The 18202-nt window shown below is 32.9% G+C and overlaps 1 protein-coding gene across 5 annotated transcripts; it reads right to left on the bottom strand.

The window, feature by feature from the left end:
* Window positions 1-1712: 1712 nt before the first annotated feature.
* On the bottom strand, window positions 1713-16277 carry onecut (homeobox protein onecut). 5 transcript variants are annotated; one of them, XR_016317538.1, is made up of 5 exons: window positions 15560-16277; window positions 6914-6937; window positions 6222-6328; window positions 1969-5079; window positions 1713-1916 (listed from the first exon to the last, which is right to left on the bottom strand). XR_016317538.1 is itself a non-coding variant. In XM_089710130.1 (4 exons), exons 1-4 carry the CDS (start codon window positions 16275-16277, stop codon window positions 4834-4836), a joined length of 1104 nt encoding a protein of 367 aa, XP_089566256.1. In that variant the 3' UTR covers window positions 1713-4833. The 5 variants fall into 5 exon arrangements, 3 of the variants coding, with proteins under 3 accessions (XP_089566256.1, XP_089566257.1, XP_089566255.1); XR_016317537.1 differs by having other exon boundaries at window positions 1713-3689; window positions 3750-5079; XM_089710130.1 differs by having other exon boundaries at window positions 1713-5079; window positions 6905-6937.
* Between the last annotated feature and the right edge of the window lie 1925 nt (window positions 16278-18202).

Raw genomic sequence — 18202 nt, 5'->3', positions numbered from 1 at the left:
CAAGACTGGCAATTTAGTTTCTATGATTGTTAATTAAAATAAAAAAGATTAATATTGTTAACTCCTTGAATATATATTTTGTAGAATAAATAATGTGTATTTTATTGAATAAAATGTTTTTTTATTCATATTTTTTGGTAAAACATGCATTTATTGACATTCATAAACGTGAGCAAAATGCTCTACACGCGAGTGCTGATGTAATTTCTTGAGGCGCGAGTGCTGGCGGGTTAACACGCTTTTATTAGCTTCACCTGTATGTTTGTATGTAACCGACTCCTTTCGAAGTTTCGACTCGATTTTGACCCACTTAAAACCGACGGATTTTGTTCAAATTTTGAACACTTATCAAGGTCCGATGACAATACAATAATATCATAAATTTATCCTGATAAGGATCGCCAGGATCAGCTTAAAACATATGTTTGTATGTAACCAATTCTCCTTTCGATTCGATTTAGACCCACTATAAACCGACGGATTTAATTTAAATTTTGTATACTTATAAAAACCCGGTAACAATACAATAATTTCATGAATTTATCTTTTTATCCTGTTTAGTTTTTCAAACTATATTTAATTTTCTATCAACTGCAATGAGTGAAAACTAACATTATGACGTCACACGCGCTCGGGTGACGCTTCGGGAGTTGTCGGCGTGTTTTCGGTACTGGATTCAAAGACTAATTTTTATTTTGAAATAACTTTTGAATTATTGCAAAAAAAATAAAAATAAAAACAGTTTTGTTATAAAACTAATATATAATCTTTCCATTTATCACAAAAAAAAATTTAATTCAAATACTCAATTGTATAATATTGTGAATAATCTGTACTGTAAATACTTTTGAACTGAGATTTTAATGATAAGATTTATATGGTTTAAATGTAAACCTGTGTTTGAAAACCATATTTTATACAATATAAATTTTGTATTAATTTTACCTTATTTTCTTCCATCATTACACCAGCTTCAGTAAGACACTTTAAAAGTACTATAAAATTATCCAAGTAAATCAATCCAACAAAGATATACTCGCAATCGTGGGGTTATCCTCGCTATTTACTTACAAGGAATTATCGAAACAAAATCGTTACTTACAAATAAATATTAATCTCTTTTTGCACAAAACACATAATTTGACTAAATTATGCATGAAGAAAATGCATTTAACCACTCTATATACATATCATCTTCGGAAGCTCCGGGAATATGACAGTTGCCGAACAGTGACGAAGATTTCTATGCGTCTTATTACTTTTGGATCTGTAAATAAATATCAGCTATTCTTTGAACTGTTAAAATGTTTGCTACGGCAGTTTGGTTAATTTTTGACAGAAGAAAAAAAAATCCTTCTAAAAATTAACTAACTGACTAGAAACTAACTGTATACGAATTTTTTACTTTCTTAATACGACAAAACAGGGTGAAATAAAAAATCAAATCACTTTATAAAATGTACATTTATTCTTACATCGATATTTACGTACTATGTACAGTCGGAAAGAAAAGCGCACTCTGCAATTTTTCATTCAATACTTTCAACTTCAAAATTAACAATTTCTCTAAGCATTACTCTAAGCCTTCGTCGAACATTTTTGTATTTAAATTAAAAACAGCATCATTCATTGCACAGTAATATAGTCAGGAAAACAAAAATATTTTTTGTAAATATATAAAGCGTTATTGTATAAAATAATGCATTTTTAATAATAATGCAAACATTTGCTGTACGTATTGTTAATTTCCCAGTTTCCACGATTTGATACAATCTCCCTCATACAAGGGTAGTGTATCATAAACTAATTTATTTTCTGTAAGAGACACGGTATAAGTTAATAAATAAAATAATATTGCTACTGGCCAAATTACCAGTCCTAATATTAGAAATGGATGTTTTAAAATTCCATACAAACTTGAAATTAGTTATACATAGGTTAGTAACTGATTTAGCTGTAATAGAAAACGGAAAGTGACATGACACAATTATTAATTTTACTATTTTGTTGGTATATTATTAGAAATGAAGTGGTAAATTAATGTTTTACTAAAAATATTGTAAAAGATATGTTAACAGGAATCGAATTATGTATAGGTACCGTTTTAATAAAATAGTTTTAAACGGGGGACTTTTAATTGATATATTCTGATACCTATTTTGACGAAAGATAGATGTCGGATGTGATGACATTTTACCGTATAAAATTCCACTCTGGATGAATATTCAATCTTATTATTGTTAGAAGAAATTTTAACATGAACGAGACAATGAAATTGGCAGGGACTGACGACAAAACAGTCACAATCCAAGGAGTTATGAAAGTTTAAAAGCTAAACATCTAAAATTGAATTCAACAAAGTATAAAATGTAGAGCTAATTAATTTAATTATAAAATATCTGATCGTGTATTATTACCACTTCATTTCTAGTAACAGAAGTTTTGGACTAGGTTACCGTGTCTCTAAACTGAATTCATAAAGAAAACAGTTTCTTTTTGTTATTTTTTACGAGTTGAATATCGATTAATATAGAGTATATTTAAGTTATTGACCATAAAGTAAAATAATATGTCATTAAAAAATCAGTATAAAGTAAAAAGCAAGTTCAGAATATCTTAGTGCTTAATAGAAGGTACAATAAAGTTGTTATAAATATTATAGAGTCCAGTCTACCTCAATATACTCTTTATAAAACCAAAACTTTATTTTCCATGTGATTGTACTTTCAAAATGATAATGCTATCTCACTCGACTGTTTCACTAGTCACATTAACCAGAGCGAGACAACTATACTTTTATAAGTACGTTAATAATTCTGCAGATTTCGTATAATATTAAAATGCCTTGTGCGCCTTCGAATCAAAACTGAAATAATTTGATAAAATAAACCATTTAAAATCAGTGGTTATGTACATGTGAGAGTAAAAATATTTAAATATAATCAATATAAATAAGAGATATTACAATAATACAAATTTTTAAATGATAAATAATGTTCTTAGTTCAATAAATAAATATTCACTTATATGTAATGACTGTTAAAATTGATATTCTTTTGATGTAGTCCATTTCCAGGTTCTTTTACGTATTTTAAATTCTTTTACACAAATATAGACTTTTCGATTCATCGATTTTCATCCCACGATAATAAGCTAGTAAAAAGTCTTGTTACATTTTTATTTCTTTCAGTGACTACAACTTTATATCTTTGCATAAAGAAAAACGACTACATCAAAAACTCTCAAATGTGATTAAAATTGCAAACCTCGTCATAAACTTATATTTAAAGAAATTGCACATAAATTTCTTTGGTACAATTGTACTGTAAAATATTAAAGACAAAACTTCTCCACGACCAGAAAATACCTCGTAAACATGAAAAATAAATAACTTAACTAAATGCAAATAACATTTACATTATTTAACTAACCCCTTGAATAAGCATTGAAATAATGTCCTTACTCCTAACTCGGTGACCGTGACATTCACGGTCAGCGAGTAAGAATGACCACGAAGTGAGCAAAACTGCCTAATATAGGTACATTAAGCTGTAACATTCTTCTCTACGCTTGCACGACTCGGACTAGAATTCACAACTTCCCTTAAAAATAGTGAAGCTTATATAGTGTATATTATATCTAATTATTATTAATTTTATGTAATATCACGCAAAACTTCTTTGCTACATCTGTCTTTGTCCATAAGTGGAATGTAGAGATCTCTTGACTAGAGGAAATAATTGCTACACGGTCAATATATACAAAAAGTCATCAACTCTGTTTATATTACTGTGATTCTAAATCAATAATTTATTTGCTTTCATAAAAAAATAAATGTATAGCTGCTACTCGTATTAGAAGTGAAACTTCACAAATATAAAAGTTACTGAATAGTATTTAAATTTAGAAAATAATTTATAGTAAAATTAATGTTTGAATGCTTGAGACATTAAAATGATAATATGTATAGCGGTATGATCATCGAATATCATCAGCCAAAGTAAACTTTGTAGAACATAGAGTTAATAATAAAATTTATTCTACTGTATGTGTCTTAGTAAATGTATATGATATTAACTTATAAAGAATGACTTATTTGTCTATAGCATTTTGAAAATAAAGTTCAGAACTACACTATCATTTTAATTAACCATAAATGGGGTAATCAAAAGATATAGAACGAAGTTTCACTTCAAAATGGTAACAGAATTTCTATGTCTATTATAGGAAATATCGTAGCATTTTTGTACATTTTGACGAGTAACCTTAAATACTGACTTTTCGGGACCCGATTAGATCGGATATTTTACTAAACTTTAATTTCGCCGTAAACATAAGCGATCGTTTATTGCATGTATTATTAACTATAGAAGCTGGTCGTTTGAATCCACCTTTTCTCTATTATTATTATCGACCTTAATATTGCTTGTAATATGATATTTCTAAGACTCACTCGTCAAAGATTAATTCATGTCACACATCATAATAAATTCATCAAATGTCATCAAAATTGTACATACACAGGTGGATTCAAACGACGACACTAAACATAAATAAAACAATACATATTTATCTAGCAATATAAACTAAATGACTAATCGATTATGTTTGACTAGAAACATTGATATCGGAGATCAGTTTGGAATGATAATTGAACGAATGTAACTTACAATATGTTTCTGTACACAGAAGTCGCCTTGCACAATACTGATCGACTTAGACATATTCACATCAATGTCCGGAACGCCCTACGTGATGTGTCAAGATCACACCATCAGGGACAACTCCAAATTGTTTTCAAAGCACTAGTAAATGCTGTGGCGGTAGACGGCGTCACAAGAGATGGTCGTCGTGGTCCTCGTGGTCCTCCTCGGAGTCCGCGGAGTCGAGGCTGGGCACGTGGTCGAGGTCGTGCGGGTCGCACTGCTGGTCCAGGTCTGTGGACGGCACGTCGTCATCTCGCCATTTGTCCATGGACCGCCTGCGCGCGTTCATGAAAAAATTACCTACTGTCGTCGGCTCTAAGCCCAACTGCCTAGCTATCGTTACTTGCATTTCCTTCGATGGCCTTTTGGTTTCCTGGAAATGGAAAGTATTGAAATTAATACACTGAATATAGTATGATAATAAAATTGTACGAAATATATCACCTTATACTTATTGGTGTTTTAAAAATTTACAGAAGCTTTTTTACCAATATTGTTTGGTAAACGGTGCCAAATAATTTCTATGTAGTAGATTCAAAAGAGCTTTTAGAATAAATCTAGCTAAATAAATAAACGTATGAGTCGGACTTTATTTAGAGAGACTAAATAATCCTTATAATAAAATTATGGAGAATTTCATTGTTTTATATATATATTAAGAAGTAGAGATTTTGAAAACGATTTGTAATCTAACATTATTTTTGTGGATGTAAAGATATGAATATTAGAACAACTTTACAAAACAAAAATTTTAACTTTCCTTATAATAAACCCGAGAGACTATAAACTCTATGCTAAGGCCTTATCTACAAAATGTCAAAATTAATGCAAGCTGCTAGTTATTTTTAATTATTAGTATTGTAATTTATTGCTTCTATGGTGTATCTTTTACATAGTCTAATTATAGATCTTACTGAAAATCTCCTGACCAACTGGGGCAATAGGGGCTAGATGCATCACTGATCGATTCTCTTTAAGAGACAAAAGTATACATTTTGCTCATCCTGACCTATTTTTTTTTTTATATAGAAATAGCCAGGCATTTGACTGCACCATTACCTGATGGTAAGTAGTGATGCAGTCTATGAAAGGGCGCATGCCTGCCTAGATAGAGCCTATTCACTCTTTTTATATTATTTTTTAAATTATTCTCCACTGGAGATCGAACTTCTACTTAGATCCTACAACTAATGACGAAAGTCTTTCACTGACTTAGAATTATTGAACTCACTAGTAACAGAAACTAGAAACTGCTTTTTGAATTGGTGGGAAACGGAAAAAATATATTATGATTTATGACGATTCAAAAGTGTTTCTAAAAGAAGTCTACTAAATAAATGCTTGATTATGAATTTGAGTACTACCTTTATATTCGACGATAGACAACAGAGACGAATGAAATGAGCACTGTTTGATAAAATTGCATTTTGTAGTTGATTTTTAGCTCTTTACATAAATGAATAAGGTTTTAGTTCAATGATCAAACTTAGTTTATTTTACGAGACTCACATTTACCTTAAAAATAGCTTGTAGAGTACGCCGCTGGAGGTCTGTGAAAACCAAACGCGGTTTCTTCGGCGAAGGATGGGTATCCGAAGTTATATCCTCCTTGCGCTTGCAGCCTGCAATGCAATTTGTGTCATCAGCTATGTAGACACACGGTTCTTTATCGTGTGGCATTAATTTTGCTGTAATGTGTTAAAGTTTTATCTTAATATATAATATATATAAATCTCGTGTCACAATGTTTGTCCTCAATGGACTCCTTAACCGATTATAATAAAATTCGCACACCATGTGCAGTTCGATCCAACTTGAGAGATAGGATAGTTTAAACATGTAGGTACCACGGGCGAAGCCGGGGCGGACCGCTATGCTAGTATGATATAAAAAATAGGCTTTTCAACTTAGTCTCTAGTAGTAGATTTATTATTGTAGTTTATCTTTGATTCTATATCTATTAGTATAAGACACCAAAAAACGTGACATTAAAAAAATATGAATTTAACCCCTTTTTTGCAGTCTTTAAAATCGATGCTAGAAACTTCCCTCCATCCCCGGGGTTCCATAGTTTCACCCGTTATTGCATTAAAACAAACAATATTAAATAGTTTATATTGTTTTAATATGTACAGAGAATAAAAATAATAATGTTTGATGAGTTTATGCAAATTATTATTAAAAAAGCTATCAAAAAGTATACTCACTGCCTCTCTGTGGAATCTGGGCCGCTGAAACAGAAAATAGAAATAATGAATACATTATAATTATACCAAATAACATACATACGGTCTAAGACCATTGCACACCAAGCCCTTGGAAATTCTAGGGACAACAATCATGCTGCTAAACACAAATGCTTTTATTTGCACCACAAAAGAAATATTATTACAATCAAAGAAATAAAAGCATCCGTACATTTTGATCCTAGAAACATAAATCTTCATTTGTATATCTGAATTTTGCAGCATTAAGAAACCTGAGAAGCTTCCGAAATATTCAATGTTGCTGTAAAATTCAGACATGCGTTAACTGTAACTAACTTCGACAAAATAACAAGAAATTCTATAAAGCCATTTAGGGCTAATACCCGACTATCGCTTAATTAAATATTCGCATACCTGGCGACAATGTAAACAACATTAACAAAGGGTTCAGATCACGCAGGCACCTAAAAATCATATTCAAAAAACTAAGTCAGCCCGGGCGCGGGAAAAATAAAATCGGGATGGATGGGGCAGCGGTAGCAGTCTAACAAACATCTTGGCTTCTCGAAGCTAACAAAATACACTTACCTACTACTAAAATAATATTAATACTAGTTATTTTCACAATGATCTAATGATCTTATGATAGGCAGTATCGTCGCCGTGTACACGTTGAAACAAACATCGATCACGCAAGTCATGGAAAAGATACTGCCTACCCAAAAGTAAACATCTAGAAAGAGCAATCTATATTTTTACACATCTTTAATCCGTAGAAAATAATAAAAAAATAACAAAATTATTCTTTCCAATCTATGAACTTGTCACAAAGCGAATGTTTTTTGCTAGTTTAAATAAATTATACATACGTATACATAATAATTTACCTTTGCGACAAGCTATTGAATAATACCTAAAAGAAACCAAGTCCACTGCTACACGGCCAGGGTTTGGGAAAGGAGCGGGAGAAATATAAAAAAGGACAAAAATAACGCTATTTTGAAACATTTATTAAACCAAATAAATAATGTTACAACTGTTTTCGGGAAAAATAAAACGTCGTTCTGACCATAAAATCAAATTGAAAATAATCTTGGAAAGGTTCGGGAGACCAGGATTTTTTCGGGGAGGACTCACAAGCAAGAAACGTCCCCGGCGGGTTCGTATGCCGGTGGTTCCCAATGGGGCGTGGGCCCGGAGGGGTACATAGCGGGGCTCTGGGGCAACGGGGCCCCGTGATAGTCCCTTGGCCCATAATTCTGCTGCTGCATGTTGTTTACATTGTCGCCTTTTACCGTTTGACTGGGGTTATCTGGAAAACGTTTTGCATCATGTATTTTGAAAGTATAGAGGCTATATTGTTTACTTTGATTGCTCTACATATAATTTATTAACGTACTACATTTAGTTTAGTAACGTTTAAATGTTTATTAGTTTCATAACATCAATGCCTATATCTAACGTCATTGAAAAAACGATATTTCAGGAAAACCCTAAAAACACGCATCAAAAACCAACCCTTCCCTTAAAATCCACCAAAACATGATATTTTTATTTCGTATAGAGAAAAGTAACACACTGAAGGTAAAAACCCCAAGCCCAAATACCTACATAGGACTAGAACATTCTACAGGGGGGAGGGGGCGCGATCGATACGACATCGTGACGTCACTGAGGGAGCTACACGCTACGCTCTCATACATTTGGCGACAGAATCGAAAATAAATGAAATGCCTTGGTATGTGAATTAAATAAGATACGTTAAAAATAAAATATGTACCGCAGTTTGTGTTGTTTGATTAAAACTTAGATTTGAAGTAAATCCTTTTTATGTTGACTATAAGAAAAATTAAGTTTGCTGTTTCTTGGTATGTGAATAAGAGATATTGAAATTAATAAATTCACAATACAATACATTTTAAATAGATAGAGATATGGTGCAGTTTTCATGATGTTTATCGATAAATTAAAGCATTGTTTTAATATTAAAATTATAGTGATGGTATAATTTTAATATCATACACAGGGTGTCCCACTATTGGTATACTAAGCGCGAAGGATCGCATATAAGTTTTGCATATACTGACAACGTAAAAAATAGTTAAACAACAAAATTACGTCAAAAATTTTTTGCTAAATTTTTCCTGAAAATCCATGTTTTCTTCTCTAGCTTCGCGCAGGAGGCTTATACCACTTCTCTAATGTGAACATAATCTTAAACGATAGCTCACGTGCTGGTGGCAAAGTTGGGCGGGTTGCTTGTTATGGGTGTACAACATAGAGTTTTAAGAATTCATCTTTTTAAAAAAAATGCGTCTGGAACTTTATAAGTATTTTTTACGTATTCAGTGTATGCAAAACTATAACCTCCTTTGAGCTTAGTATACCAACAGTGGGACACCCTGTATACACGACGACATGACGATATATTTTTGATCAAATCAGATAAAAAATCATATTATTTATACACACCTACACTTCACAAATTAATAGCAAATCATTGCTTTTCAAACACAATATTGATCCAAACTGCTTTGAAAATAAACAATATGAAATTAAGGAATGACCAGACAAGAATAATAAATTGATAGCTACAGAACTCTATTCAATGGTAATTAATCACAAAGTGCTGAAAATGACAGAATTTGCAAAATCCTTTTGTGTTAAGTATTTGTTTAGGAAATATTAACGATAAACATTAATTAATATGAATTAGATATCGTATACGGATAATGACAATTATCATAATCTATACTTAATATTATAAAGCTGAAGAGTTTGTTTGTTTGAACGTGCTCAGGAACTGGTCCGATTTGAAAAATTGTTTCGGTGTTAGCCCATTTATAGAGTAAGGCTATTGGCTATATATCATTACGCTAAGACCAATAGGAGCGGAGCCATGCGGGTGAAACCGCGAAGCGCAGCTAGTATACTATACTGTATAGCCTAAAAATAATGTTAAAACTGGATTATTACTTTCTGAAGATCTTGCTTGCTTAGTAAGTTTCTATGTACTTAGGTAGTATTTTATGTAAAAATAGAGAAAGATTGACAACTACACTAGTCTTTTATATTATATGTTTTGTCTAAAACTAACAACTGCAACATTGCATTCATTATTCATTTTTTATATAATTCAAGTTTCAACTAACCATACTTTATCGCAAATCCCAGGCTTAAAGGAAAAATGGACGTTTGAAACTTTCAAAGAAATCAGGTCATGCAAGCCTTTATGTGTCATGTCTAAATTTGGGCACAAAAAGTGACCTAATTCCGCAAATTCTAGGCCTTTTTTAGGTCCGATAAATTTAGGCTCGTTAATTACTCGTTTTCACATTCATAAGCGTTTTGGATAGGTTTTATCTTAGTGAGATTATATTTTATCTATACTAATATTATATAAGGCTGAAGAGTTTGTTTGTTTGTTTGAAAACGCTAATGTCAGGAACTACTGGTCCGATTTGAAAAATATATATCATCACGCTAATACCAACAAAGCGGAGCACTGCGGGGCACAGCTAAGTATATTACAGTAAAAAAACTTTGATGATGATTATTATTTATTATGTTAATGTGTAACAGTGAATACAAAATATATAAAACTATTATTTATCGAAAAGCATAACTTTGTGAAACATTGCAAACTTAATATTTTCTTATATTCATTATAAAATATATAACCATTTAAAACTCATATTAGGTATACGCGGAGATTGTGAGAACACATTGGAATTAACGACACCTCCCAAGGTAAAATACATTCAGCCGTTTTCGCTGCAGAGCGTGCCAGACTTTTATGCATACGATTTACGAATATTATATACTGGAAAATTATTACATTTCTTCTGGCGCAATCGGGTAAAAATAATAAGTAGACTTCCATACAAAAAAGTATGTAGGTACTAAAGCTAAAGTATGTAGGTACTAAAGCATTACATATTTGGTTTCTAATGAATTATACTCAAACCGTATACAACTGAACCATATTCAGAATTTTTGTATTTATTTGAACTGAAATATGTTTTTCAATTTAATGCCAAAAAAATCTACAGTAAATATAGGTACCATAAGTTTTTGTTCTAGGAAAAAATCTGATAAATCATTTAATTATACTTCGTCATGCATTAGATATTTTATCACGTATGACATACAAATTATAATGTAATTATGTATATTGTATATTTATGTAATATGTTTTTCTTTTTTAATATATTACTTATTTATGTATACCTATTGCTTTCTCTTAACTATATAAATATATTATGTAAAAAATTTACACTGTTCCTTTGACTGTCGAGGAGGGCCCACTGAAAACCGGTGCTGCGATGTCTCTGCATCACAGAATATCACCGAGTGGTTCCCTTTTTTAATGTTTGATGCTGCACAGACCCTATGTGTTAATGTTAAAATCAGTATTGAATATAATTTTCTGTTTTCTTCGCACTCCAAACTTTATTGTATTTTACTATTCTCTGTTTTTTCCTGTGTGGCAAGACATTAAAATAAATGTATTTTCTTTCTTTCTTTCTTTCTTTCTTTGTATGCACCAGTCTACCAATATTGACCTAGATTTCAAAATAAGGGCGGATGATAGAGAAAATAATATAAAGATTTCTCAACTTATAAAAATAATACCTACTTGTAAAGAAAGATTTAATCTCCTTTTATTTTGTGGTAAATCTGATAAAAATGGCATTCTAAAGAGGAGAAATAGATATTCAAAATACTTTATTAATTATTGATATATTTGTAGTGATGAATATTTTATAATTTATATATCCTTTATGTAAACAATATGAGATAAGAAGACTTGGTAGAGCCATTAAATAAATCTTCTGTATAAGTTGGAATATTTTATTCTTTCGAAATAGGCTCGGAACTTGCAATGCCATGAATAATACTATAAGTAACCTTACACATTTTTATTATATTCAACTAGCAAACCGGGCGAACTCCGTTTCGCCACCAGATACACCTTTTCTTTGCTATAAACCTCACGGAGCCCGAGACCTTTCCAACGAATACAAAACCGTGGAAATCGGTTCGTGCATTCTGGTCGAGTTATAGCGTCAGGAAGGAAAACCCGACTTATTTTTATATTATAGTAGATAACATTCCAGTCTCGACTTTGTTCGCAGCAAAATAATTTGTTTTCATTATTTCAATAAGGGCTGATTTTTCAATCCTTGGTTAAAACTTATCCATTCAATAAATTATTACACGATAATATTAAAATGTCACCTGTAAACTGTCAAATGCAGGTGATTAGAATATATTTTTGAAATGGTAGTTTAATACGTTATTCAACGAATAAATTTTAAGTTTTAACCAAGGATTGAAAAATCAGCTCTAAGTTTTATTTTACCACCAAAAAATTGTTTTAAGTATTTTTTCCTTCCTCAATGTTCCATCCGTTTTGGTTATAAAAAATATGCAACGACAAGCAGTTATTTCCACGTATATTGCAAAAGAAACATTATTTATAATATTCTGTCAGATTATTTACAACGTAAAAAGAACCAAATAAATAAAATTTATAGAACCAAAATTAATATACACACACCGGATTATGAAAACAAAGCAGAAACCAATAAAATCACATGTACTCGAATCTAATCGGTTACGTCAAGTAGTGACGTGCTCTATCGACAGACCACGTGCTATCGATACAAAGCGATCGATACTCAGCTGACGTTTGTGAACTCTATGTGTAAAATATAATACGTAAGTAACTTATAATACAAGTAATTACGTAAAATTGTAATTAAACATCTCTACATTTTGATAATTTTTATAATTTTTTCAGGCGCTAAATATCCAAATGTTCACAATAGGTAGGTAGTTTTTTACAGTCGCTCACATCATTTCAACAAATATACATAATAAGCTAAACCCATGAAACCGTCAATTCTAATAAGCATGCTAAATAAGTATAGGTACTCTTTTTTTAAGTGGCGATCTTCCAAAGATGCCCACGGCTCCCGGGGAAGGAGCCGTGGGTTATGTCGGATTCTTACCGACTTAAACCCCACTGTGTTCCGTCGAGCCGCTTTAATGATGGGGCCGCGGGTATTGGTTGGAATTCTTCCGCGACTTGCTAAATAAGTACCTTAGTATCAAGAAGTACAGTAATAGAAAATACTTTCGATGATAGAAGAGAGTTTATCGACATTACTAATTGTTATTTCTATTTTCTGCCACACATACTATGACCAATAGGAGCGGGAAATCCACGAAAAATGTTTAGGAATACGTTTTAAGTCCATGAGTAGAATTCGCTCATAATTATTTCTTGTATTTGTTATTGTTAAGAAGAGTTTCTTACGACAAATTACGTACCTAGATTAAAAATAATTTAGGCTCGTAAGAAAAATAAAAGTTTTGCGTTATTTATCACTAACTTACCACCCGCGGCTTCGCCCGCTTTGTCTAAAACCTAATAAAATATATACTTAAACCTTCCTTTGAATCACTCTATCTATTAAAAATTTTACTATTACCATACAAAAGCAAAGAGTATAAAAGGTTTTAAAGTATTTAGGTTTTTAATTTTCTAGTTTTACAAAAAAAAATCTCCACTTGCGTATTTTACATTACCTTTTCACAAAAAAATATATTTGTACCATAAAATAAGTATATAATAAAACTGTAACTGTATATAATAAGACGGTAAATAATAATTACTTTCTATATACTCCAAAAATAACTATAATAAAAGATATTAAGTTCTCTACAGCACAGTATCTTTTGTAAACTATACAGTTTCGAATCCAATGTTAATTTATCTAACTTAAGAAACAGATATAAAATTCATATTTTTAAAATCAAAGTTAATCTCAATTGAACTATTTAATCGTAAAAAGTACAATAAATTTAGTAAAGTAGGTAAATACAGTGTATCGTTCTCTCTCTTTGGTATCTTATTTCAAAATCTTAAATTTAAAGCATTTCTTTTGTTAATTAAAAAAATTCAGTAATAACATCGCTATATAAATGTGTAATAACGGCTAGTGACGTGCTATATCGACCGCGCGACGTCACTATATCGATTAAAGCAATCGATGTCGACAGCTGAGGCGTGCGGTGACGGAACCTCATTAGCTTCAAATTCAATATAATCTGCGACTACATTCCTATTTGTTGACATCCAGTTTCATTTCAAATACTTTTTCTCTCTGGTAATTCAAATATCAAATACCATTGCTAGTGACGTATTGTATCGACCGCTCTATACCTATCGATTATTGCAATCGATACTTACAGCCGATGCTGATAGTACTTGTTCTCAATTTACAAAATGGTAACAATGTATTTTGTTGACATCAGGTCTAAAATTTAAATACTTTTTTTACAGGTCAAATATCGAACGGTAGAGCTAGGTGACGTGCAAAATCGACCGCACGACCCCGCGCTATCGATTCAAGCAATCGATATCAGCAGCATACACTGGCTCCGAGTACTCTTCATCTAAGTACTCTTCATAAGAACATTTTATTTTCCTAGCGATAAATCATTCAAAATATATCGAGCGACACTGCTAGTGACGTGCCGCATCGACCGCGCGATCCCTCTGTATCGATTCAAGCAATCGATGTTAGCAGCTGACGTTCGTTCCCAATATTCTTTATCTAATTAAAAAGAATAACAACATTCCATTCCTAGCGGCAAATTCAAAATTGGAACGCTCTAAACAGTTCAAATATAAAACGGCAGTACTAGTGACGTGCCGCATCGACCGCGTGACCCCGCTGTATCGATTCAAGCAATCGATGCTAGCAGCTGACACTCGTTCCCAATATTCTTTATCTAATTAAAAAGAATATCAACATTCTATTCCTAGCGGCAAATTCAAAATTCGAACGCTCTAAACAGTTCAAATATCGAACGGCAGAACTAGTGACGTGCCGCATCGACCGCGCGACCCCGCTGTATCGATTCAAGTAATCGATGTCGGCAGCTGACGCGGGCCGTGTTTGTAAACGCGGCGTGGGGAAATGACACAATTTGCCTCTCTGATAGAGGAAGGGTTGGATTTTAGGACCGAATGACTTTGCGTGGCTAGTGAGTTTGCTAGTAAATGAAGTTGTATTAAGTAATAATGAAAGCGAAAACACTTTATTTAAAATTCTTCAGTTAAATAAATTATCACTTTTTATAACTCTTCAATTATTGAATACGATATTTTGCTCTATTTTATTTGAGTAAAATTGTTATTAATTTGTTTAATGAGTTTTGTTCTGTGAGATGAACTGTTATAATCTCTACATTTTCCAGGTAAATTAACTATTTTAATAATTTTATCATACTATTATTTCATATGAAAGTAATAATTTTATTTTACTACTATTGAAGTTAAGATAATTATATCGCATTCATCATCATAATTAGACATTTCAAACTAAAACAGTATTTTATCCTACTTTAACACATTTCAAATAAGATCTTAAATTATAATATATTTAAAAACTTTTAACTATCTAATGAATAAGTGAACAGTTTCTTTGAATGATATACCTATTCTTGGAAATATATTTTTTAAATGTGACTTTCCTATTAACTTAAAATTTTTATATCATAATCTGACATCTCTACAAATTAAACTATTCATATACAAAGAACTATAAAAAAACAGACATGCAAACGTACCTGCTAATCTCAACGCCGACATTCTCTGAAATTCTGGCTCCTGCAACCACTTCCACATTCGCCTGAACGTTTCTCTGCCTGACTTTAGCTTGGACCACGGCTTCGGGTTTCTTAATAAATCGCTGAGCGTCCCCTGCGACCTGCACAGCACCCTCTGAGCGAAAATAGCTTGCGGTATCGAATACCTCTTCAGTTCACCGCTTATCCTTTGCGCCAATTCTTTCGTATTAATCTCTTCCGTGTCATTAGTCTGTGCTTGCGCTTGCTGTTGCGCCTCTTCCCTCGCTAGCAACGCCGCGTTGAGGTCGAGCCCCGGGCTGGGCAGGGGTGGCGTGGGCGACCGCCTCTCGAACGAGTTCGGGGACGCGCTCCGTCTACTGTACGCGGACTGCGGCGACAGGGGCTCGTTGTACGGTGCTGGAGACAGGGACGCGTACGAATGCTGCTGCTGTATAACCGTGAACGTGCCACCAGCGTGGTACGCGAACTTGTCGGATACCGTGCTGATCGGGGGGAGCGGGAGGAGAGGCGTCAGCGTGGCGTACGAGGCTGGCTCCAAGCCTGGCGGCGTGAGGCGCCCGTTGACGGCCGACAGCGGATGGAAGGCGGCATCTCCGTCTGGTAACAGGTCTGCGGGTGAAAGCCTCGGCGGCGACACATTACTGGGGGCGACGATGACGGTGAGCGGCGCGCGGTCCCGTACTCGAGTCTCGTCCATGGCGCGCGGCCGGTGGGAGCGCGGTCGCGCTAGCGACTGAACAACGCCTGCGCCACGAACCCTTCGCTCCCCTCTGTCCGCCTGCAAACACCCTTATTTTATACCCTAACGTCCTACATCCTACGGCTACAGTGAAATGTGAACTCTATGCTTATTAAATACGATTGGTATTCATGTGTGCATAGCCTTCAGTCTGGTCGTGAGACGTGAACACTATACAATGCACCCTTAACCTAACCTGCGATGCTTTTACTCTTATACGTATACATAACGTAGTTGCAGCGTATACATTGAACACTAAACGTAAGAAAGATGGCTATGTAGAGCGTTGGGAGAGCAATGGATAAGGAACTGGTAAAATTGTTGATGTTTTGCGTTTCGCTCGTGTGGTGTGGTGCGGGGGGTGCCCCCGTTGGCTGTCACTCGGCTACTTTCTGCCTTGTAGTGGAACTTCCAGCTGAGGGGAAATTTTATTTTACATTAATTCTTGCTCATTTCGAATACACAGGTTTTTTCCTTATTTGACCTAATTTGCTTTGAGCTTGGAGTCAAAAGAACTAGCTATTATTTTGGACAGCATTTCGACAAAATGTAAAAAACAAGCATATGATCATTTTTGTTATATATTATTTTTGATCAATATTGTAGTCTACAAAATTATTGGAAATTAATGACATCCCGCTGATAAATTAGATAGAGTCAGAGTATCTATAATTATATGTGGGTGTTAACGTAATAAAATATCATATAACTCTATATACGAATGTATAGGTACCTATCATAATTCTTAGGTTATCCTCTTGAAACACAAAACGTGAATAAACTAAATAATATGAATATATAAAATATGGATTTATGTTTGTTAGGTACTCTATATCAAATAATCGCGCAAAAACGGTTGATTGTATTTGAGTAAAATTTGGAGATAGATTTTGTTTGCATCTCTCTCATCAAAGGTATTCGCTCAACAAATCTCAACAACTGAATTTATTTTAATCTATCTACATCTTCCTATAAAATTAGTTTAGCTATTTTAGATCCTTATTTCGAATATTACGTATTAGTACTATTTAAGTATTAAATATTCTGTGATATTTGTAATAGTAGAAGTAGTACATCTTTATGGCCACGATATGTCCAGTAAAATTGAGTGTTTCAATGGTTATGTTGGTTAACTTAGGTTTACCGCTTTATCTCTCAACAATTGCTCTATCAATTTAGCTAAAATTTTATACGCAGATTATAACCCAAAATAAAAAAGGATAGTTTCCAGTTTGATACAATGCGAGCAAAACCGCGGGCGGACGCTAGTTACATCACTTCCTTTCCTACACAAAATAGAAAGAATAAAAAACGCTCTATTATCATTTTATCAACCCTATATATATTTTTTACAATGTAATTTTATCTGTGGCACAAGCCACAGTCCCCGGTACAACACCTGGCGCTACAAAGGGAACTAGTGGTGACCGTAGTGTTGTGCGAAACATCGATAACCTTTACATCGATAGTATAATTAGACTATTGGATCACTTCGTTGAGAAAAATCCTTTGATTTCACAATTTATTTTGAACAAATCACATACATATTAGTACACATGGGCGGACTCTTCTTAGTGTTAGATTATAAAAAGAAATCCCTTGATTTTTCCATGTTGATAATCGATTGAATGATTAAATAAATAAATTTATGTATCGTATTTTATATGGTATTCTAATAAATAACACTCCTTTTGTTCAAAAGAATTAATTTTGATGCCTCTCTCTTATAAAAGTCACAAGTATGTAGAATTGATTGTGAATACACAAATCAGTAGCCAAAAACAAAAAATAAATTTATTATATTTTTTAAATCGGAAGTTATAAAACATCGATATACTCTAGCTATAGACATCACTACAACATCCTGCTCGCACGAGCTACTG

This window comes from Colias philodice, chromosome 24 (assembly GCF_061535455.1).
Source record: "Colias philodice isolate Cphi_HAF_F1 chromosome 24, ilColPhil1 Martin Lab GWU primary, whole genome shotgun sequence".
In the NCBI taxonomy this organism is placed as follows: domain Eukaryota; kingdom Metazoa; phylum Arthropoda; class Insecta; order Lepidoptera; family Pieridae; genus Colias; species Colias philodice.
Note: the sequence above shows the minus strand (reverse complement) of the source record. Positions and strands in the feature narration are given on the sequence as shown.